Source organism: Pogoniulus pusillus, chromosome 9 (assembly GCF_015220805.1).
Source record: "Pogoniulus pusillus isolate bPogPus1 chromosome 9, bPogPus1.pri, whole genome shotgun sequence".
Classification (NCBI taxonomy): domain Eukaryota; kingdom Metazoa; phylum Chordata; class Aves; order Piciformes; family Lybiidae; genus Pogoniulus; species Pogoniulus pusillus.
Genome location: NC_087272.1, coordinates 17963862 through 17987410, shown reverse-complemented (window position 1 = coordinate 17987410; position 23549 = coordinate 17963862). Strand labels below are relative to the sequence as shown.

At 39.3% G+C, this 23549-nt stretch overlaps 1 protein-coding gene across 2 annotated transcripts in view; it reads right to left on the bottom strand.

Annotated features, from left to right (window-relative positions):
• FNIP2 (folliculin interacting protein 2) overlaps nt 1-23549 on the bottom strand; it is a 49361-nt gene extending 25812 nt beyond the window's left edge. Inside the window, exons 1-3 of one of the 2 annotated variants that reach the window (XM_064148728.1) lie at nt 23096-23549; nt 2957-3083; nt 112-246 (exon numbers count right to left, since the gene is read on the bottom strand). In XM_064148728.1, coding sequence (XP_064004798.1) covers nt 112-246; nt 2957-3083; nt 23096-23190 — 357 coding nt within the window. In that variant the 5' untranslated portion in view covers nt 23191-23549. The remainder of the gene's footprint in view (nt 1-111; nt 247-2956; nt 3084-23095) is intronic. The other variant, XM_064148729.1, reaches the window with a different exon arrangement.

Below are 23549 nucleotides of genomic sequence, written 5' to 3'. Positions count from 1 at the left end.
TAATACACTAGAAGTATCATTAGTCATTCAATGCATGCAAGTTTAGGCTTTTAGATACAGACTTCTTCAGTAAAATGGAAGAATACAAGGAAGAAAGGCAATGAACATTACCTGATACTTCGGTATCTGTTCTTTGATATTTTGCATACAACTTATTGAAGGACCGTGGGAAGAAATACTGCTGTTCCCATTGCTTACTTGGAAGTTCTTGGCAGAAGTCTTTACAGAAGCATCCTCCACCATTTTCTGTGTCAGAAGGGAGCAATAAGATGAAAACAAATAAAGCAAACATAATTCCAGTCTGTGAACATACCATGGCAAGATTTGTCTTGAACTACAGGTAAGCAACAGAAGCAAAAGGTATTTTTACTTGGTTCAAAACATAGTATCTGGTTTAAAGTTTCTTTTAAAAAAGTATTTCAGCTTGTCAGACAAATTTTCCTTGTACCACACAGTCACAGCAGCCAGTCAAATTTCTCCTGGAAGTTCATACCAATTTTTTATCAGTCACTTTGTGTAACATTTGCCAAAGTTTATGTTAAAAAAATCTCAGCTTATGGGTTACTTCCAAACCATTTGCTGTAATCATTTGCACAATTAATCATATAAGTCACATGTAACTTTTTCTCCCCAAATAAAAAGAAGAATGACCAGCAAAATCAAGGGGTGAATAATGCATCATGTATCAAATTATACAATCTACTTGTTAAACCCATAGAGGGCCTGTATTGACAAGCAAATAAATGCTTATATTCAAATAACTCTTTAATGCAAAGTTTACTCTCAAGTCACTATGTTCTAACAACCTTTTGGAACCAATCAGAAATATGTAAAGGAAGTCTCAAAAATAAAAATAATTGAGTTTCTTGTTTTCATTATTGGCTTCTTTTTCTTTTCCTAATTTGTATATCCATTAGATGTCAGTTACAAGGGCCATGTTATTTCAAATATAACCTCAACTCACATGAGAAGGATTTGAATGAGGGAGCAAAACTTAACCTTGAAGCAACAAGAACTGCAAAGAAAGTCTGATAAAGCGTATCTCATTCTGCAGCTTTGTATATATTTAAGAAATTAAAAATCCCTTAATGAACATTCCCAAGTCTTATTTTGTACCAGCATGGTTTACCTCTTTGGGACCATGCATTGGCAGAGATCAATTAGATTTTTTTTTACGTATCAACAAGGTACATGTACTAGTTTACCAGAAAACCCCACACAAATAAGCAAGCAGGCAAAAAGAAATAGAAATAACCTAGATAGTAAAAAGAAGCCACAGCCAAGTTGATGTTTGGCTCAGCAAGACAAGAAAGGAGTGATAAAAGAAGATAAAATCTGAATATAAGTAGAATCCAACACCTCAGGAGACCGATTTTCAAGACAAACTCTTTGAATGCTATAGTGCAGAAATTGTGATAAATTTCAGAAGACTCAAATTATGACAAGAGGATGAAATGGCAAAAGGAAAGATGTAAAAGAGAGAGAAGAGCAAGCCAGTAAAGGTGAAGAAGATGATCTGGCATTTTTTCAATAAGTTACATATAGTACAGCTCCTTCTACCAGCATGTGAAATCTTGGACGTCTATGTTTTATCCTACATTTACACTCCTTTTCTGCAGTTTTTACTGGCACAGTATCTATGTACTATTGCTTATCTAATCCAAATGTGACTGTCATTAATGATTTAGAAATGCACCAGTCCCAGCAGTCATGTTTAATGAGCTATTGACAAAAAATGTCTCATAGAAGTAGTCTGATATATGCCATCTACAGAAAGATTAGATTAAGAACACAGAAAAGAAAGTGAGTATATTAATCACACATGGATGAATAGAATACAGACCTGCCATCTCCCTCAGTTAAGTTTAGCACATACTTAAACCAGAAACAATGCATTTGAATATTCCATGTGAATAGGCTTTTCTGTATTTCAGGAAAACAGATCAATGCACAGTACACACCAAGCCTTCCTGACTTCAAATAGGAGGGAGGAAAAAAGTAGTTTTGCCTTAACTTTAAATGAAACAAGCTCTAGGCTCATATTCTGATAACATACTATGGGCTCAACTATATGTTTGCATGCCAGTTGAATTGCTTTGGCTGTTTTAAAAGGGTACCTAGATTAGTGTCTGGCTAGAAAACAGATTATAGCTTCTATCATGTGATATGTCCCTTTGTTGAGTTAGTGTTGCATAAAAATTCTGTTGTGATATTCTGTAGTTAACTTTCAGCTTAAAGCACCCAAGCAAGTGAAATAATTTGAGTGTTTACAGGAAGCCAGAAATATATTTCTTTCTGAAATGCTGTGTGTTTTAAGCTAAATTTAAAATACCAAGTAACAACCTTGATTTGAGGGATGTCAGGAAAGATTAACAGACCAGTCTGAGCCATTTACCCTCTTAAGTAGATGATCAGCCATTAGCTGATGATGCTCAGTCTTAGTGATTTGGCATAACGGCATATTTCCAGTGTGACTGAAATAGACATTGTTGGGTTGTAAGTGTCCTCCTGAGTAATTTTTGGAAGTTGCCACTATTTGTATGCAGCTAGAGATTTTACAATAGACTATGTTAGCCTAGCAGGCTGAAGCTCTTGGTTGCAGCAAAGGCTTCTAAATAAATAAATAAATAAAAAGAGGTAACAAAAAAAAAGCAAGGCAAAACAAACCAACCAACCAAAAAAACAGAAAGTACTACTGTTTTACTTGTCTTAAAATCGCCTAACTCTGCTCCTCAATTTGTGGGCCCAGAAGGCAAAGAATTTGCATTTTGACAGCATCTACTTATGCTTCCTAGTCTGTGTTCATAGGCTTTTTGGAATCTAACACATTCTTGCTGCAGCTATCACAGAATCATGATCAGTCGAAAGATCACAAGTAAAATGAAGAAGTTGACACTGCCACATTAAAATCTCTGTGTTTGAGAAGGGAAACAAAAGCAGAATTAGCATTTCATACCTGAACCATAGCTTCATCAATTTTGCGGACTGCTTTGGAATCAAACAAGACCTGTCTGCCCCTCCTCTCACAGTCCTGGTAAACTATCAGGCGGATTTCATTCAAGTCAAACTCTGAAGAGGACCAGCTGTAGGTTATAAACACAAAATGTTAAAAGAGCATGCTTAGTTCACAAGCTTAAGTGAAGAAACAGGTATGTGGCAGATACAGCTTTTATTCAGTGTTTATGAGAATCAGGCTGTAATCGCAGAATTTCAACCAAAATGGAACTCGAAGGAGGATCTAAGACCAGTGTCACTCGTATACAGGCAGACACAGCAAGAACAGTTCATATCCAAACTTTCTTCAAGATTTTCCATAAAAGACACAGAAAACTTTGTTGCAGCAATCTGCTTCAGAGCTCTTACATTTACTCTGTTCTCCATATACAGTCTGGATCATCCCTGTTGCAAGGTAAGTGTACTATTTTGTGGCAAAAAAGAACAAAGGATTACTACAAACCATTCACAAACTCAAGGCTTACACTCTCCCTCATCCTTCTCTCTAGACAGAAAGCAAATTCCTGCCAATGCAAGGTATGATTTTCCTGAAGTGGAATTCCTGTAACTGAAAGACAAGGCTTAATGTTGATCCATTATTTTTCTTTCTTTTCTGAGATGCTTCAGGGTTTACGAAGTCATCATAGAATACCTGATCTCACCTTGTAGTTGAAAACAAGGTATCTCTGAGGTTCAACCTGAAGAAATGTCTCGAGCCAGAATCTGCCCACTCCTCAGAGATACACCACTTGCCTCCTTGCACTACTGCAAGAGGTAAAACAGCACAACTGATTGCTGGTGTGATGACAACACTTCATTTCCCATTTCCAAAGCATAGTCAGTCTGTATGCCAGAACACAGAGGTTTGCTTGGCTTCAGGTTCAGCTACAGAAAATGCCCTGAGTTACATAGCTGACAAGCAGAATTAATGGGGGGAAATAAATTATTGCATAAAGCAGTGCTACACAGCACTGGTGTTCAATCATACTGCCTTATTCCTGGCCAGGATGGATTGCATCTGGAGGGTAAGAGCAGCACTGTTATTAATAGTTGTTAGTTTAACAAAACGTGCAACAGACTTCAGTCAAGGCCACACTGATCTCCCAACCAAAAGGATGTTTCATCAGGAATTTTCCAGACTGCCCTATAGAGAAGGGAAGTAGAGAATTGTGGGAAGGGTACAGAAACTCTACAGCTGAAACCCAAGAATTTCTGAAGCCATTTCTCCTCTTTTGTGCTCTAAAAGCCAGAAGTCAATAGTGAGGTAAACACTATCAACTCCTGCTAGAATTAGTAAGGTAACCATGGGCAACAGCTTCAGGAGCACTCAAGAGACAAGTTTAAAATAATTAAGTAAAGCCAGCTTAATTTCTTCTTTGTGCTTCATCCTGCATTTCAGAAATCAACTAGAAAGAAAAATAAGCCTAAATAGGCAACTTTCTCAAAGCTGAAAACATTATCAACCTGTACAGTTTTTTCTATTTTTTATGCCTTTGTAACAATATAAGCCAGACTGGTATCTCCACTGTAAGGTACTCTGATACAAGTATGTTCCATGTACTTAATATACAAGGGTCCAGTACACAAAGACTGTTCAAGAAATGATGCTGAAGGCTGTTTTGTTATCTGCAGTTAGGAACCTTGATGTGTTTGTAACACACTGCCTTCAAAATGATAGAAGTGCCAGAGAGATTTCTTTTTAAGTCTTCCCTTTCAAAGGAAGTCCCAGTACTAGGTTAACCTGCATGAGATCAGACCTCATACCGTCCCTGATAGTTGTCCAAAGATCCTACACGCCTTGCATACACAGAGCTGCAACTCCACAATCTGTTTTGAAAGTCTGCTACCTGTTTCTCAGCCTACTGACTGTGCAATCCAGTCACAGAGAATGCAAGAGAATTCAGGACCATGAACAGACTTCATTCTAGTTTGCTGCATGAATGTGATGCTCCTCAGTACCAGATACTGATAACCTTTCAGTTACACAGCTACCTATTTGTTTACTTCTGCAACAGACAAAATTTTCTTTAAAAGGCCAGAGATCTTCCCTCCTTGTAATGACTAAGAAAAGATACATCTCAATGGCCTCAATTTACATTGCATGCAAAATCAAAGCCTTAGTTATTTCTAGGACATGCACAGCAGGATCTGTAGTTCAGGCCACAGGACTACAGGTTTAAACTGAGAAAGATTCATTTTGGGTGAAGATGGAGCAAATCCAGCCCTCCATCTGTCCCCTGATGCTAAAAGCATGTTCAATTCTTGTGTTGTAAGAGTTCACGTTTCCTTATGAATATGTAAACTCCCACATTCTGCAACAAAGTAAACATCATGTTGTTTGCGTGATGCCAACTTTTATGTAAGATAGATTAATTTGTCCATTTTCACACAAATAAAACCCAAAATCTCAGATCAGTACTGGACTATCTCTGTATCAGTTTCTTGCTTATTTAGAAGTTAGTGATACTGAAAGGCATGCGCTGCTTTTTGTTTGTTCTTCATATATATTTTTTGAAAAATATAAGATCTCCTTGCATAAAATACAAGTTTATGAAGAAATTCCACCATGCTTCTGCACTGTATAGCATATTACTTTAGAAGTTTGAAAGTAATAGCTTAAGGCTTTGACTAAGAAAACCAACTTTCACTCTTCCATCAGTTGTTTCTAAAAAGCAAGACCAAAATATTTGAAACAGGCAATGGGAATATTGTACCTAAAGAAAAAGGGCTCCTATGCTCACAACCTATATGAATACAGGTTCATCTTGCCCAATTACTGTGGATGCCCCCTCCCTGGAAGTCTTCAAGACTATGCTGGATGGGGCCTTGAGCAACCTGGTCTAGTGGAAGGTGTCACTACTACCCATAGCAAGGCAGGTGGAACTCGATGATGTTTAAGGTTCCTTCCAACCCAAACCATTCTATGATTCTATGAATACCTACATAAAGCTGAGTCTGCATGCTCTTATTGGGTGAGGCTATACTCCTTAAACATTAGTCTGATGATGACAGGTAAGTATAAGTGACCTCCTATTTATTACTAATTCACTAATCAATTTCAACCACCAAGCTGAAGCATATATATTTTTTCCACCCTCCAAAAATATGGAAGGAGACAACAACAGACACTTGCTCTTTCCACTCCAAGGCAACAATGTGAATTAACATTAAGGCACCAAGAAAATCCTTACAAAACAGATGTGGGAGACAGGTTATGTGAAAAGCCTGCACTTGAATTTGCACATTTCATTAACTGTTCTGTGACAAAAACTACTAGAAAGCAAATGCTCAGCACGCTTACAAAAAGCCCCTTGTTTTCCAGCTGCACCACATTATAAATTTCTACCAGTCTACTGCATCTCAAATTAAAAAAGAAAAAATGATGTTTATTGATATCAGATGAGTTCTTTTAGCTCCTTATCACCACTTCCAACACTCTACTACTTCATGTCTTGAAAGTCAGTTGTTTTCCTTACACTAATCTGATCTGGTAAAATCTAAACTGGCACACTTGGTAGCTCACTCAACCATGTGTAAGCTATGTGAGAGTTAGATATGAGTATTGCATATATACTCACTGCTGAAAATGTTACCTCTGACAATAAAACTACATAATCCCCAGGGTAAGACTCAAGGGTGAACAGATTGTTAAAATCACTGCTTCTGGATAACAACTGTTGCTTCTTTCAGCCAGCTTTATGAAAGCCTTAAAAGTAAGGTTTTGCTAAACACTAACCAAGATGTCACTTGCCTTAGTCCTGCTTATATAAAAATGTTCTCATTCTGCTTATATAAAGATGGTACATGTTCAATTCCTTTTAAAGAACCACTTAATAAATAGAATACAAGATCTGTGCTGAACAAATACAAGTTGCTAAGTCACTTGTAAAACAAATGTTATAAATTAAACCAATAGCATTGCAGCAGGGCATTTCTTCCTGGGTTTTGGGGTTTGTTTTTCTCTCATCCATTGCTATGTCACTGTACTGCAAAATGACAAAAAGCCTTCTGACAACATTACATCCTAGAAAGGAAAGGAGGAGAAGAAACTGACAGCTAACTGAAATATTTCACTTTGGCTGAAAAACAATGCATTATACCAGTTCCTACACATTCTTTAAAATTAGATGACTTAAAAGTGGTTATTCTGACCAGTGTTTTCTTATTGACTAAAAAAATGAAATCCTACATATCTTTTCTTCCCTTTTTGAAATGATGTGACCTTTCCTATTACTCATCTCTGTTCTAGACCCTTCTGTAAGCTAAATGAATTCTCAGCAGCAGCAGCAGTCTGTCCCAGCATATGAAAGCAGAACAGAAAGAAAACTGGAAAAAGAAAGAAGACAATGGAACCTCCACCTCTTGGTGGCAGCATGAGTTACACAAACTCACGACATCCACGGAGATATATATACACCTTTAGGAAAGGGCACAATGAAAATGTTCCTTATATATTCCAAATAAGTATTGAGGCTACATAGAATGATGAGTTTTCTTGTTCCCAAGTCAGTTTTCTGCCTAATTAGTGAACTTACCTGACTCCCTAAAGGGAGCCAGTTCCAGAAGGCTTAGATAGCCAAGGCAAAAAAGGACAAGACCTCAATGCCAGAAAGCAAAGTTAGAGGCAATGTGATTATTCCCTTCAGCATCAGCAGTCTGTTTGAACAGCTCAGCTTATCTTGCCTCACCTTCACAGCAGATCTTTCACGCATATGGAAGATACTAGAACTAATAAACATCATCCTCAATAGTAAAATAAAATTGAGCTGTTGGCATTCATACAGCAAGAAAACCTGGTCTACTGAAGATTCTACAGCATTGGATATTTTTTATTTATTTTTTTAAACAACAAAAGCCATAAATTTGGAACATCTTTCAGATATCCTGGGACATTTTCTCCTCAGATTCCATATTAAGCTTAAATTTGCTTTATTTTCCCCTAAATTGGCATATAAACTACTTTGGGCTTGTTCAACATTTCTTCCATTAACAATGCAAGACATGGAGGCAAGGAGATCTCTCTTAAGAGAAAGCAGACACATTTGCTTCTGGGCAGAAGTCATAAGAACTTTGCCCTGTTCTGCCCTGATTCAGTAATTTGAGTTGATACAGACCACCAAATGCCAATCTTTACAGTGAAAGCTTTTGGTTCACCTTTATAATAATCAGCATGCATGCAGTAACTGAAGAGCAACCTACTAACTTGTATTCAAAAACTACTTCAGCTGACCTTAAAACGTTTTCTGAAAGTGATTAAACACTCACTACTTCAGTGCAACATCCATAGGCTGTAAAAATAAAAAGGCTGAAACATCTATACCTTTCTGCCTCCTGAACGTACAATCTTAAACACTATTTAACCTGAACCGAAAAGAAAAGCAATTATCCTTCAAGCCTCAGTTTGCATATACATAAACCTTACACATTACAGTCAAGAATGTAGATTCAATTTCAAACAGGGAAGACTTGCTGGAGTCACCATCACTAGCAAGACTAATCTTCTAATAGAACTTTTCTAATTGTTTACAGATTAGCCTTTCAAATACAGCATTATAAACCAAATATCATCTAAAAATGAACATTTTCTGTCCAAAATCACATATATCAAAGAAGTTACATGCATACCTGTTTTGCAGCTGTCTAGTCAGTTTGCTTACACAGTTGACTCTTCGGTCTTTCAAAGATTTTATAACCTTTCCATCCAATTTGGTACAAGAGAGATTATTTCCAAGTGGTGTATTGCCGTTGTTTCTTGCTCTTTCTATTTGCCCCCCTGTGCCATTCGCAGATTTTGGTGTACCCCCACACATTTTCTCTGCTGAAGAGAAATACCTGCTGAAGAGCTACAGCCTCAAGCTTTACTACAGATTAACCATTAAGATGGTAATTTACCATCAGTTTTCTTCCCTGAACAGGAACATAATCTGCTGAATTTCCTGTTAGAGGAAAAAAAGGCAGAGAGATCTTCATGTATTCTGTAAGCCATTAATGCAGAAAGACAGCTGTAACTAATGTACTGCTGCAATTTTTCCAGACAGAGCAGACGCGACTTTCAAGTTTGAGGCCATCGCAGACTTCTCTTGCTGCTGTTAGAGCTTTTCCTACCCAGCCTGGCACAAAGCTGTAGCAGATACAACAGCTAATATTGACTTTAACTATGTTTGTTTCCTGGTATGTGATTAGGTAGCTGGCAATTATGTAGTCACAAGACTGAACCATATGGCCTCTTAAAAAAAAAACAAAAACCCAAGCATAGTTGCTTTTGCAGTGACTCGCCCTTAGTTGCAAGGTTGTTCTAACACTGGCTACAACACCCTGTTAATGGCACTCATGTGAGCAAGTGTCATCTGACTACCCCTAGCAACCTCACACAGCTTAGGAGCAAGTGAGAATCTGTCATCATTGCCATATGGTTATCGGTTAAAATAAAGAAGGCCAGCACCATGAAATACACTGGATATTTGCACTGTAATGCTTTTAGTCTCTAGGACAAGTAGTATTTACACATGGCCAAGAAAGCTGTTATTTTGAAAAGATTTTTTCATAAAAAGAAGGTAGAATGAGAATCAAAAAAGTTTGCCACAGACTCAAGCTGGTCCATAGCTCTGTGCCTATTAAACAGTTCAGCAGCAGTACTGATGACAAGAATATATAATACTTCTGACCAAGAAAATCTAAGTTTTTAAACACAACAGGGGAATCTGACATTTTTTTGTGTAATTCTAGTGCAAAGTCCTCTTCCCCATTTCTGCTTTTAAAAAGTTACCTATATGCATCTGCCCATAATTCACGTATTATATAGCTTTCTCTCCCACAAGTAAAATTCTAGACAGTTTATAAGGTGATAGCCACAGTGCTGTCTCATTTCCAGACTAAAAAGGGAAAACAGCTTTGATAATGGTTACCTAGAAATACAGCAGTAGAGAAAACAAAGTAAGATTTCAAAATCTAGTCTACGTGCTACCTGCTTAATAGCACAGCACTCCTCTTAAAATGATTTTGTAATCTTAGTAAACTCCAGCCTCTAAACATTGGACAAAAGTCAAGCACAAAACCAGAACAAGGCTAAGCTGAACAACTTGCTCAGTTGCAGAGGGAAGCCTATAGCAATCAAACACTCTTTCAGTTCCAATTCCCAGAGATGTGAGAAGTACCAGATCATAACCACTCCTCCCAAGCAAGGGAAACAAGTGAGAAGTCTTGGCCTGTTCTCGAATTACTCAAACCATCTAGGAAAGGTGGACTCCTAGCCCTCAGCTCATTGAGGCGGGCTAGTTTAAATGTCAGTGTTCCCCCCAGACACCTTTGAAGTGCAAACGAAATAAGCAACTGATGGCAAGGTTCCTACACTTAAGACTAAGATCAGCAACTGACACTTCTGTCCTATCTTTTCCCAAACCAAAACCAGACACACACACAAATTAATCTGAAACATTCAGTGAAATAACCACAATATTGGATTCATGTGAAAGACTAAAACTAGGAACTCCTGTGAGCTCACTAAACGTAGTATTTTGAAGCACATCTATTATCTCTGGATAAAGTCATCTGCAGAATACTATAAATCCCAAATACCTGAAGAATTACTAACAAAAATCCACAGAAGAGTTTCTGAACAAGTAAACAAAAAGCCACAGCCCAACACATGAAAAACACCTTGAATCTGAGGTGTAGATAATAAAGAAAATGGAAGAAAGTGCCCTGCTTTCCAGATGTAATCATCTGGGAATTTAATCATTCATTTTACCAGGCTATGTCACCTGCTCGGTTTGTAGGTCATTTCCTGTCCTTCGTCTCCACTGAGAGGCAATCACCTAAGTGATCCAAATTCAAGGTTAGAAAATTTGGGGTGGGGAAAAAGAATATATATGATGGAGCTACCCAATCAAGAACATTTTTTCTGTATAACTTACAGCTGTACAACTAAAACTTAAGTACTATTTTCAAACCGAACAGAACATGTGCAGAGACCCCTGCAAGGTTTTATCTTCCAAACAGCTTTTGTAAGCAAGATAGAGAAGAGCAAGGAAACAGAAAGTTTGAGTCATACCTGCTGTTTCAGTGAACATGTTTTTGCAAAACATACATTTAACAAAATTGATACACAAAAAATGCCTACAACCCAGCCACTCAGGAAGGATGACTGCCAAAATACATCTTCAAAGGTGAAGTGGACTCTATTTTGGATTGCTTAATGATGAATTTCCCTCTTTTATTCTGTTGAATAGCTTATGTAGATGTAGGCTCCCTTCTTTGCTCTCAATTTCAAGCATTTATCCTGCATTACTCCTCCTCTTTTAAAACTTAGATATGGAAGAGTTGTACTGAAGCCATACCACATTCTTTTTCCACTATGATTTGAAGTTGTCCTAATAAGGTAAACCACTATTAACCTCAGACGAACCACCTTGTTCAAGCATGATACATAGTTACTAGTTTCACACAAGTTCAGCAGGATACATTGCAAGTTAGTCATGTAACTAGCAAAGGGACACACAATTTGCTGCATTTCTCTGTTTAGATTTTCCTGTAGAAAGTTCTAGGTATCAGATCACTGTACAGAAAGGTTACTTAAAAAAAACAACAACATATAATTCCATATGCTACTATAAGAAAACCAGAAAACTTTGTATGTATGTATTCACTGCAAAGTTGGAATTCCACAGGCTCCTTGCTTCAAGGAGGGTATATTGGATTTTTGCAAAGTTGGAAGCAATTTTAACCATCTTTGTTGACAGAAAGCAATACCATCACATGCACACACAAAAATGACCACTAAAACCACAAACACCTGATACGAGGCTAACAAACAGATCTATACAAGTCACCATAACTTGCACTCATCATCTTTTGACAAACATCAAGAACAGCCTATTAAAACAGTGTTTCACAACTCAACTTCTTTTTGCCTTATCTACATGACAGAAGTTTAGGAGTCAGGTTTCATACAGTCTCAGTGATATATTAAAAAAAAAAAGGGGGGGGGGGGGAGGGGGAACGAGCTATAAACCCTCCCCAACAATCACCTAGCCAAACAATGCTCTCGGTTGCTAGCCCCACAAATGGAATTCCTTATTAGCAAGGAGAGCTCAAGACCTGTAATTGCATAAACAGTGCATAAATGCAATTGTGTTTTACCATTAAGAAGAGTGATATTTTTTGTTGAACTAGTACTTTAAACAAAGAAAGATAAAGAACACAACAAGGTTAGGACTCCAAATTCATCACCTTATAGGACTCCAAATTCATCACCTTAGTCCCTTCCTCAGTACAGAAATGTTTCGCTTAGTGTTAATCAACTTCCCCCCATCCAATGCTCCTAACTTCTACCAGCTAAGAAAATTCAGCTGGTCTAAATTAAGTCAAATATTTAGAAGAAGTGTCGTAACACATCTTTAATATTTCCAGAAAGTGAAAGTTTACTACTCATTCATTTAATGCTCCTTAGGGTTTGGGTCTTTGTTTGCTCGGAGCTTTTTGTTTTTCTTCCACCTTCCTCCCATTGATCTTTAAGACACTTCAAGTAACCAACTTCCAGCTTTCACTGGAGCCAAACAGATTGACCCAAGAACAGCAGCTGGACGGGAGCGAATGGTGCTTGGTCCAGCACTGCTGTTTTGCAGCAGGGCGCAGGCCACCCGGCTGGCAGGGCCACACCTCCTCCTCCAGCACACAGCACCGCGGCCCAGCTAATGCATCACTCCCATGTCACTTGTTCCAGCAGCACCATGTGACTGGGCCGGCGCCCAAGAACACAGCTACTAAACGCAGACACTGCCAAGGCACGTCTGAGAACGGCCTGCCAGAAAAGGAGATGAATAGAAATCTCTTATCCTCCCAGTTTTACTGCCTCTGCCTTTCCTCACCTTCTCTCGAGTAGAAAGAACTACTTACTACACACTGCACATGTGAAAGAGCAACAGCACAAGGCAGAGCCTGGTATTTATAACACTGCACCAGCTCGTGTTGCATTTCTACACTGCATGGAACTACTGATGGATCTCAGACCTTAAGATCTCCTACGTAAATGAGCAGGCCAGCAAAGACATCATCACCACACCTTAGGGGTGGTGCCCTGAGGCATGGGTTTGGTTGCCTGCTCTTTCCTGTTCCTTCTCTTTCTTCTGTAAAACTCGTTTTTTTATTTATTTTATTTAATAAACTCTGCATGCAGCTTTCAAGACTGTTCAAAGGCACAGCTTTAGAATAGGAACATAAAAAAGCCAAGACTAAGAAACAATGTTATTTATTAGACATAAGTAAATACATATTAATGCCAACTGATATAGAGATATGAGTATTTGTAGTTCAATATCACCCTCCCTTGACTTTTCCAGTTAGCTGAAAAACACTCCTTTTGCTACAACACACAACCACCTTCAAAGTAACTAAAGCCACCCACATATTAATAGGAAAATTTACACATTTCCTCCACTTCTGCTACAAAAAAAAATGTTCTCATAAGTAGGCTTTTTAGACTTCAGAGGACATGGCACTCTCTGAAATTTTACAGCCAAATAAGTTTCAGGGTGCAGAAAGCACTTTAAATCCCCTCCTTGCCAGAACACATGCACACACCACACAAGAGAGTGCTCTCAACAGGGCTAGAGATAAACGTCACCAGGGACCCAAGAGAAACTGCTTCAGAAGGCATCAGTTTCAACTAACCCCAAAGTGAATTCAGCAGTATGACTGCAGTAAAAAATAAAAAAGTTACCTCCAAAGTTCATAATCTGTGGACTCAAAGGCATCAGAAGAGAGCTGAAGCAGCCCCATTTGGTTTTGGGTTTGTTTTTTTCCTTTCAAATCGGCTAACATACCATCGGTGAGCTTCATGTAAATGATTATGTTAACCTGTTTGTGAGAGCAAGACGTTTTCTGAATATTTTAAAATAGATATTGTAACTGAAAAGTTAATTTGCAATAATCAGGAAGGGAATGCAGAAAAACTATGTATGCTGAATATTCATGAACATTCACTAACATACCCAACTAGCATGGACAGATGAAAGAAAACATACACAAGAAGCCATGCTTGATCACTCAAAGTTGCTATAGCATGAAAACTGAAGTCCATCGCCTCTGTCTACATGAATGCCAGGAAATCCTGACTTAGATTGAATGAAGTGATAACATGGATGGATATAACGTCAGCTCCGGCATTTTTCACTAGTTATAGCCAAAAATATGTTTTGCTTCTCTTGTTGTTGTTATGGTAATTTGTCTATTCCATCTAAAACACTTCCTTTAACCCTCTGTTGTAGACAGCATGGAAAGTATCTTTTCAGTAACTACCACTGAAAGGCTTACACACATTTACTTTCAAGTTTCACTGGAAAGAGAAGGAAGAGACACATCTTAGGACCCCATACAGAAGACTAGAGTATATAAAATTACTCATACCATAATACCTTTTTCAGTGAAAAAGACTACAGAAGTAAGCAAACAAACAATCCATAGCACTGCAGCTGACTGGCATTGGCAAACCTAGCCTTCCTGCAAGACACTATGAAAGACTGACGTTCTGTTTACCACCAATTGCATAGGACTTTGAATATATAAATAGTCATTAAGTTATGAGAGAGCCTCCTCCTTAAAGCAGACCAACTGCTCTAACTACTCACATGGGATCTTAAACATTTTCTCATAAATGCTGGCATTAGACTTAAAGGTTTATACATAATTACTATTGACCATACCCAGTAACACGCCAAGAACCAATCTGTAAATCAAAAAACATCTGAACAAAAAAAAAATTAAAATCACAGAAAAAGCACTACTTGCAATCATGTTATGCAACAGGAAAATGCTTCACACATTGAAGATTCAGCAAGAGACAAATCTAAAATTTCAGTCAACAAGCTGATGTAGCAATTATCTATTCAGATTAAAAACCTTTCTCCTTGTGAGAAGGTATGGCCAAGTTCCTTCAGTGTTCCATGGCAAAACACCGGATAAGGAAGTATTTTGTAACAAACGTGACTTTCTCCCATGATGAAGTCTACCAGAGAGAGTCACTAAGAGCCTTAACAATTCTGGATTCAGGACAATTTCATCAAAAAAACAACTGAAACTTTTACTTTCTTTTCTAGTTAAAACAGAGCCCATGTATCCAACTCTAATGAAGTTTATATTCTAATCAAATGTCAGTGCTCCACAAACAAAAAGCTACTGGTTCAATCACATTTCCAGTTCTCATGCCAACACCACATTTCAATACAAATATACAATTGTTTCTCTAAGCAGTGAAGTTTAACACTGAGGTCCAAAATATCTTTGATATCCCACACTGGTGTGTTTAGCTTTAAAACAAAGAAATCAGGCAGGTGTAGCATCGTTGTGTACACAGACTCACTAGGTTGGCAGAGTCTTTAAAAGAAAACATGCCCACTATAAAATACCATGTTCTGTTCTCAGTTTTACTCTCTATTGTATACCTACCCCTGAAGCCATTACCCAGTCCAGATATACACAGGCATTTTACAGTTACTAAGTGCCACCATAAAGCAGCAAATAGAAAAAGACAGTTTTAAAATACAATTATTTTCCCAATCCCATTTAAAAGCATTCCCAAACACATTCCTGTCTGTAAGACCGCACTCAGGAACTTCTGAATACAAGAAGTTCAGTACCTGAATTCCTCCTGAAACTAAGCTGTCTTCTGACCTAGTCCATAGTGGATGACTGACACATCATTCATTGTACCTCATGAACACTGAAGTCATCCTCTGTTACTCATCCACGCTAGAACTTGGAACCATACATGAAATTGTTTCAGGACTTAGTAAGCATGCTGCATATCCACAGCCAAATATCATAAATATCTTCATAATTAGCAAAGGATAAATTTTCCAACTCTTTGTCTTAAGGATTTAGAAACTCCTAACAGTTGGTAAGGCAGAGCATGGCACTCCTGAAGCTGTTTCAGCTGGCTATGAAAAAACAACCTTCCTTTAGGCCAGAAGCCAATACTGAGTTCAGATACATGTCACTACAGTTGCCTACCAAGTGAACTTTAGTGGTTACCGATTTCCAGTCATTTACTTCAGCCTTCTCAACAGACATGAGGACTAGAACTGGAGTCCTCCTTAACTATTTCCATCTAAGTTCACTAAGTTTGAAACAAATTACTGTAAGAGATGGTCACGTCACTAACCTTTACACAAACATGACTGAGGGGAGGCTCCAATACTCTATTCTATTGGCACTACTGTGGAAGGAACAACTGCCCAGCCAATTTCAGCAGAGCATGCAATAGCATCTTGTACCACTGTAACAACACCTTGTACCACTGCAGCCATTTCAGGTGTTGGATAATATCCAGATTCAGAAACTAATGTAAAGACTCTGTACAGAAATCCAGCACATGGAGTTCATTCAAAGCACTGTTTTCTTTCACTAAGTAAACTTAACAATTAAAGTTTTTTTTATTGTAAGAAACTTCCTGACTTCATTATAAAATATGAAGTACTAAAGTGTTCACATTTTTTCTAATTTGAAAGTGCTAATAACAAATTCAGCTTGTTAACAGCTCTATTTGAGCAGCAAATAAATATTGTCAGATTATTTGCTTAATACAGTTGATTTCATTAGCATATGTGAAACTGCACTGAGCACCCTGGAGGAGAAAAGTGTTGCACTGAGGTGAAAGCTCCATACTAGTTCAAAAATTACATCACACACAGCTCAAGTTTCACTTCAGCAGTCTATGGAAAGAAAATCATGAGTCTGTTTTAACAGCAGCGAGTGTGACGTAAAGCCTGCATGCCCATTTGTACAATTCTAGGAATCTCACCGATATCCAGGAAGCATGCTGACTGACAAGACAGATATTTTTGCTCATGCAAAAGTACCCATACTTGCCCTAATTATAGTGGAGGAGGAACAGGCTCTGTTACTGAAACTCCTAAGCTCTATGTCTCTAAAGAATGCTTTGCCCTGCAGTCTTAGCAGAAGCTCGTCTTGTGATCTCAATCGCGCAATGAAAACATGACATTGCTACTGTATTTGAGTGACAAACACATATAAATAGGGCAAATGAAGTGAGTCAAGAAAGGCAGAAAGCGTTGTTAAGGTAAGGAGAATGCAGAACGCAGAAGAATCTGATCCTGAAGATTAAAAAGTGGAGGCAGAGTAAACACAGAAATGATTGAGGACAGACAAAGGTGAACAATCACATCCACGCCTGTTATTCAGATTAGCAGCAAACCGACACTATCACAGGAAATGCATGCAAAGGTACAGGTAGTCACATTTGTTGTCCTCACACAAGAAGTAACCAATTATTTTCTTGCTTACTGTCTCTAGCACATCTGTTCACCACCATCCTACAGAATTTTACTCCTCGTCATTTTGCCTAATAAGTGTGCCCACAGAAACCTTCCCATAGCAAATGCTGCTCAGGATAGCGTAAGAATACTTTTCTGACAACACTGTCTAAGCAGCATAAAAAGTAGCAGCAGGTTTTTGATCAAGGGTGTACTTAGTAGAAACAACTGTTGACAAATATAAAACACCACAGATAGCTCTAAAACTATGTTTTCAGAAAACATTTCTGTTTTAATGAAGACATTAAGGTGCATATTCATTTCCAGATGAAAGCACGATTGTTAGTGTCAGGAGGAGTACTTAAAGGAACGAGTATTCCACCAAGGTTTATTGCACACAGTCAGTATTAATCCAAAGAATTCTCTTTGCAAAGCGATTCCTCAGCAGCCTTAAAACAAGAAATAAAATGCTTTTATGAAAGTAATTACTCCATTTTCTGGACTCTCTGATTCCAGCTATTTTATCAAATGTACTCTTTCTGCACTTTAAGTCTACCATTACTCTCTGTTCAGACCAAAGCTACAGCTGAAGACCATTACCATGCACTAGAACACTTACATCCCACAGTGTCAAAGTGGGATGATGACTAATGATAACAATATTTTTGTCAAATCTCTTTCATCTTTCTTCCCTCTCAAACTTTAATAAAGATGTTCTGCTGAGCTTACATAAGAAGCTACAAAGTTTACACAAGTTTTAATGAAGTCAGCCTCTACTGGCAACAAAGCTCTGCATCAGCTTTCAAAGTTTCTCTACAAATTTGATTTTTATGAATATCTACATTGCTCAGCCCCAAGCAGCTGTTTTCTCATTCACATCAACCCACTGACACCAAGAGATAAGTATTCCCCTACAGTATGAGCACCACTGCTTTAGATTGTGGTGTGTTCTGCTTTAAGTTATGCTACCAACAAAGGAAGGTAGCTCCAAGACTTTCTTTTGCTACTACTCCCAAAAAATCACTTTCTACTGGGCATAGTAGCTGTCCTGCAGCTGTCAGATGTGTAAAAAATACACTACTAGCTGGTTATGTTACATGCACGTTACTCAAAAGTCAGAAATAAGACAATCCACTGGCAAAATTAGTTTGATCCATCAGGTCAGGACGTATCTTCTCATGGAATTAACCAAAGGACGCCTATCCCTTCAGAACATTAGCAGCTTATGCATTTCCACAGTTTTTAAGACATCTGTAGAAAAAAACCCCATATATATATAAAGCATCTTATTGCAACTTTAAGCGTCTTATTGCAACAAGCGTTAATTCTCAGAGTCAACCTAGAGGAAACCAAAAAGTTGTTCAGCAACAGAAGTGTGTAAGAGAGGGGAAATCTAAACAAAAAGGAGAACGGCCTTGGTTCCTGAAAAGCTCAAAAGCAGAGGACTTGGGGTTGGTTTGTTGTCCTTCAAAGCAGCCCCAGGACAGAAGTGTGGTTTCCACTCGAAAGACCATATTTTCAATCACTTCCTCTCTGTTTTCTTGAATGATGCTGTAATAAATCTCTTTCTGCAAAACTTGCACTTTAGCTCTTATTACTGAGAAAAGGCTCACCTTCAGCTGTCAGTGAAGAGGCATGTGGCTTAGATGTATTTAACCTTTCCTACTCCCATGCTCAATCTAGCCCTGAGCTGCACCACCCTCCCTACAGTGTATTAAAAAATCTGAAGGATTTAAAGTCAGATGTTCTGTGATATGTCCAGGTAGAAAGATGGCTACAGATGCTCAGCAATGTCATTGCTGTGTGGATGTCTACAAAGCTGCAAGAAGCTCAGAGAAGCCCAATTAGGCTACCAGAATTGACTGAATACTTTGTTTTAAAAAAAAGCTATAACAAACTGACACATAAGCAGACTCAAAGCTCACTACTCCTTTCTTTCCTTTTTTCAGAAGGTGGAACATTGCCATGCTGTGAAACAATGCTCAGCAAGTAGGATTTCACCAAGCATTTCAGTGCTATGACCAAAAGAATCACTAGGATCAGCTGCCAACCAGATGATCTCATATACCAAAACTAACAAAGTATTACCAAATACTCTGCAGTTACAACATAAGAGCAGAAGGAGCTGATACTTAAAGCTGAAGAAACAGCCCATTTTCAGGTTTCAGACACTTATGAAACAACACAACCTTGTTTTTTAATTCACATAAAATTAAGTTATTCTGTTCTACGGTATTCCTGCGCTAAACACACAAATATCAAAGAAATTTCATCAGAGGTTGCAATGCAGAAGTTACATTCAGCAGTGAAAGAAGAGCTTTCCCAAAACTGCAATTAATATGAAACCTTAACTTTCAGTTTAAGGATAAAGTCAGTTTTTCACATTGAGAAGTACAGGAATACACCGACATGAAATTTCATACTAGGATCCGGTAAGGACAATTATAGAGGAACCGCGACGAATTTCAGTACAGTCAAGCTGTCTGCAACCTAAATCCATTTTCTTAAGGCCATCTCCCAAAACCTTACTCAAATATTTACTTAGCATTTGAGACATTCTTCTCTTGTGATACTGTGTGCTTACAAAATACTCAATCCATAAAACTCAAAAATAATGAGTAGTAAGATGCCTTTTTTTGTGCTGAGCACAATCCTGATGGCATTCCAAAAAAACCTGTACAAATGACTCCAAAGCAATCTTGTAAAGGGAAGTAACATCTGATAAGGAAATAAGAAATACATGGGGAATTTAACCATAAAAATACAAATTTCTCATACACAAAGTAATGAGAATTTCCTTAGAGTGTAAGACAGACACTAAAAACAAGCTCAGTCACTCACATGTCTCTGTTGAAATACATTTGTGTGTATATACACACATATATTTTATATGCATGCATTATACACACAAGTGTATATATTACATTGATATTTTTAGGTAAGGGAAGGAAAAAGAAGCAATAACAGAAGCCAAAAGCTGAATATCTGTGTACAAAATTGCTTAGAAAGATATATTATCATACCACTAATATCCATCTGTTCTCCAGCTGGTTTATAATTTATTTTTCTAGAAAATCAATTAATACTTTCTACAATTCCAAATTCTACTCTTATATTTCCATTATTTTGAAGCAGGTCAGTAGAAGTCCTGCAGTCCTAATAGCTCTTTACAGACCTCTACACCTTGTTTACTTTCTCCTCACCTAGCCATGCCAGAGTTGTGTTTACATGTAGCACAGCCCAACATAACTAGTGAATTAATTGGTGCTGAGGACCTGACACCCACAACTATGTGTTCTGGGGTTTTACTTTTGACCAGCCTTCATCTGGTCCCAGGGACCATATGCTTTTTAGTGGCTGGAGCACTTTTCTAATGTCACTCCAAGAGGAATCCAGTTTATACACCCAAACCACTTGGCTACGTTGGCCAAATGCAGTAAGTGGAGACAACTGAGAGGTTTTCTTTAAAAGTGCACTCCTGATTCAAATTAATATGTTAATGCTCATGCACCCAGGAAACAATTTCCTGTGGCTCCACATTCAGCTACAGGCACCATGTCTCTCTTTAAGGCTGTGCCAGCTCATTCTGGTAAGCAGCATGGACCTTGTAGCTCGCTGTTTTATTCAGAGACAAAGAAAGGAAGCAGCACTTATATCTGATCAAGATTTAGCTCCTACCAAAGAAGAGGGGAGCAAAAGAACAAACACACATGGTACTTGTTACAGGCAAACCTCAAGTCGGATCAATGGTTCTGTGCATCGGAACTTTTGCTGGTGCTTCTGGAAAGACTAGAAAAAACTGCCAGGTCAATTTGTACTATGTACTGTTTTTTGTATGTGTGTGTGATTCTGTTTTTTCTGGGTGAGGAGATTGTGTGAATACATTTTGGTTTTCAAGACTTTCATAAAAACTCAAAGTCCAAGGATATAGATCGCTGTTGATCTTACAGGGCCATTTACGAGAGTTATATACAGCAAAACACACTGAATGTGGAGGGACCTCACTAACCAAAACACGCAGAAGAAATAAGGAACTAAAATTCTTAAAAATACAGGCTTACCATTTGAACAGAAAATAATCCTGCCACTTTGCCTCCAACAGTGACCAGCAGCATACTTAGTACAGAAGCTACCAAAGGATTAAGTCTTCCCTTTTACTTAGGTCAAATCACATCTGTCTATTCAAACAGAGATTAGTGTTTAACAGAAAATCTATTAAAAACATTGTAGTAGAGCTTCTAAGAACCAATAAGTATGCTCCTGTAGGTCACCAGCAGGTTACTAAAAAAAGTACTGCATCACATTTAGAAGGCACAAGGAAGAAGATGAACGAAATATTAACAGGTGGAAAAAAATAAACAAATCCACATGCAAAATGCTTCAAATGTGTTATTTTTTTTGCAGACTTAAAATTAATACCCCAGATGGAGCAATCTTACTGATTTTACAGGGGACAAACTATAAGGAACTTCCTTATAGTTTGGAGATCATGGAGATCCTTGATAAATCAACCTTTAGGAACAGAACCAGCAGCACTGATCTCCGATATAGATTACTTGCTAAGATTTTAAACACAAGGCAAAATAATAGTTGGTTGGGAACTGTCACTCAGTTTAAATGTGGAAAAGTCTTTTGGTTTGTTTCCCATTAAAGAAGTTATTCAATTCAACAAGGTAGATGCTACGAAAAGTAACTAGCAAGTAAATCACACTGATGTCACAGCATCCTGAAATTCACTAGCCCTGGTCTCTTAAATGAATACAGCAGTAGCACTGTATCCTACTACTTGCAAAGAAATGGCCTTATAATTCAAATATCTTAATGTTATTTTGACGTTACTCCGTTTTTCACCACAATCTTGCAAACTTGGCCATAGCCCATGCTGACTCCACGACTGTGACCTTTAATACCTGGCATTATAGCACTTGGTGGATCAGGCTATTTTCCACTCCTCTTCTTCACCATTCTTAGTAGTTTCAGCAATGAATGCCCAGATTCCAATTCAGTGCTGCATACTAACTGATCACAAGTCCAGCCAACTCGCGTGGAGCACAAAAAAACAGGCAGGCTACCGGACACACATGGGATAGTCACCGTACACAGGGATCAGTTCGGTTTTCAGAACGGAAGAGATGCTACAAGTAACAAAGCTCCCTGAGCGCACTGCTACCCCCAAGGGTTTAAAAAACAGTTATGATTCAATTTTAGTTTAAGATTACGCTTTCAAGCCCTGAAGTATCAACAGCTACTAAATCTCACCTTTAATGATTGGCAATATCACAAGCAGAGAGAGCAATGAAAGGTACCTCACGCTCAGTGGGTTACCAGACAGACAATGCACGTGTATTCAGGTCACAACAGTGAAGCCATTTTTCTATTTTCCTCTGCTGATGAGACCCCACCAGGAATTATGGCAGCAACCATGCAAACACGAGGAAAGCGAACGCCTGTAGCCTCTCTCCCGGGGCTGCCCAGGGGCTGGGCGGTGCGCGCCCCACTGCTCCCGAGCGTGCCACTTCCAGCTCGAATATAAAATGGCTGAGATCCAAAGATATGGAAAGGAGGCAGCACAACCACGCCGGTGTCTCCTGCCACCCGCTCCCGCCCGGAGACGCCTCCTCCTCACGGGCCGTTCCTCCCGGCCCCTGAGGGAAGTTCGCAGAAGGAAAGCCCCAGAGGAGGCTGCGGCAGACCTCCGCCGCGGACCCTCAGTAGTGGAGAGGGACGCACATCTCCCTCGTTGCCTAGACATACTTCCGCAGCCGGAACAGATCCCGAGGCCCATGCGGAGCCACCTCGGGCGAGCCCGGACCCATTCTGCCTCCGTAGCTCACCTGAAGGCGGGCCCCTCCCCCGGAGCGCGGCCATGGGGGGCCGCTGCGCTGCCACCTCTTTTGTTGAAGAGCTTCTGGAGAAGAGTGGGGGCCATGCTGGCTCGTTGCCGCTGCCACCGCCCTGCCCGGTGGCGGCCCTACTGCACCTCTCGCAGTGGCTCAGCGGGGGCAGGGCGGCGGCGGCCGCGGCAGCATCCTCGCCGCCACGGAGCCGCCCAGCATTGCGCGGAAGCGCGGCGAGAGGAGCTCCGGCCCGCTCGGCCGAGCCGCTCCCGGCGGCCCGTCACCTGACCGAGGGGCTGAGCCCGCCCGGCGGCGCTGACAGCTGCCTGATGGCCTGCCTCCCGCCCGGCGGCCAGCCAGAACGGAGCACAGCGCTGCACAGCGGAACTCTACGCGCCCACACCAACCGCGCGACGCGAACGGCCACGGGAGCGCAGAGCGCCGCACCCCT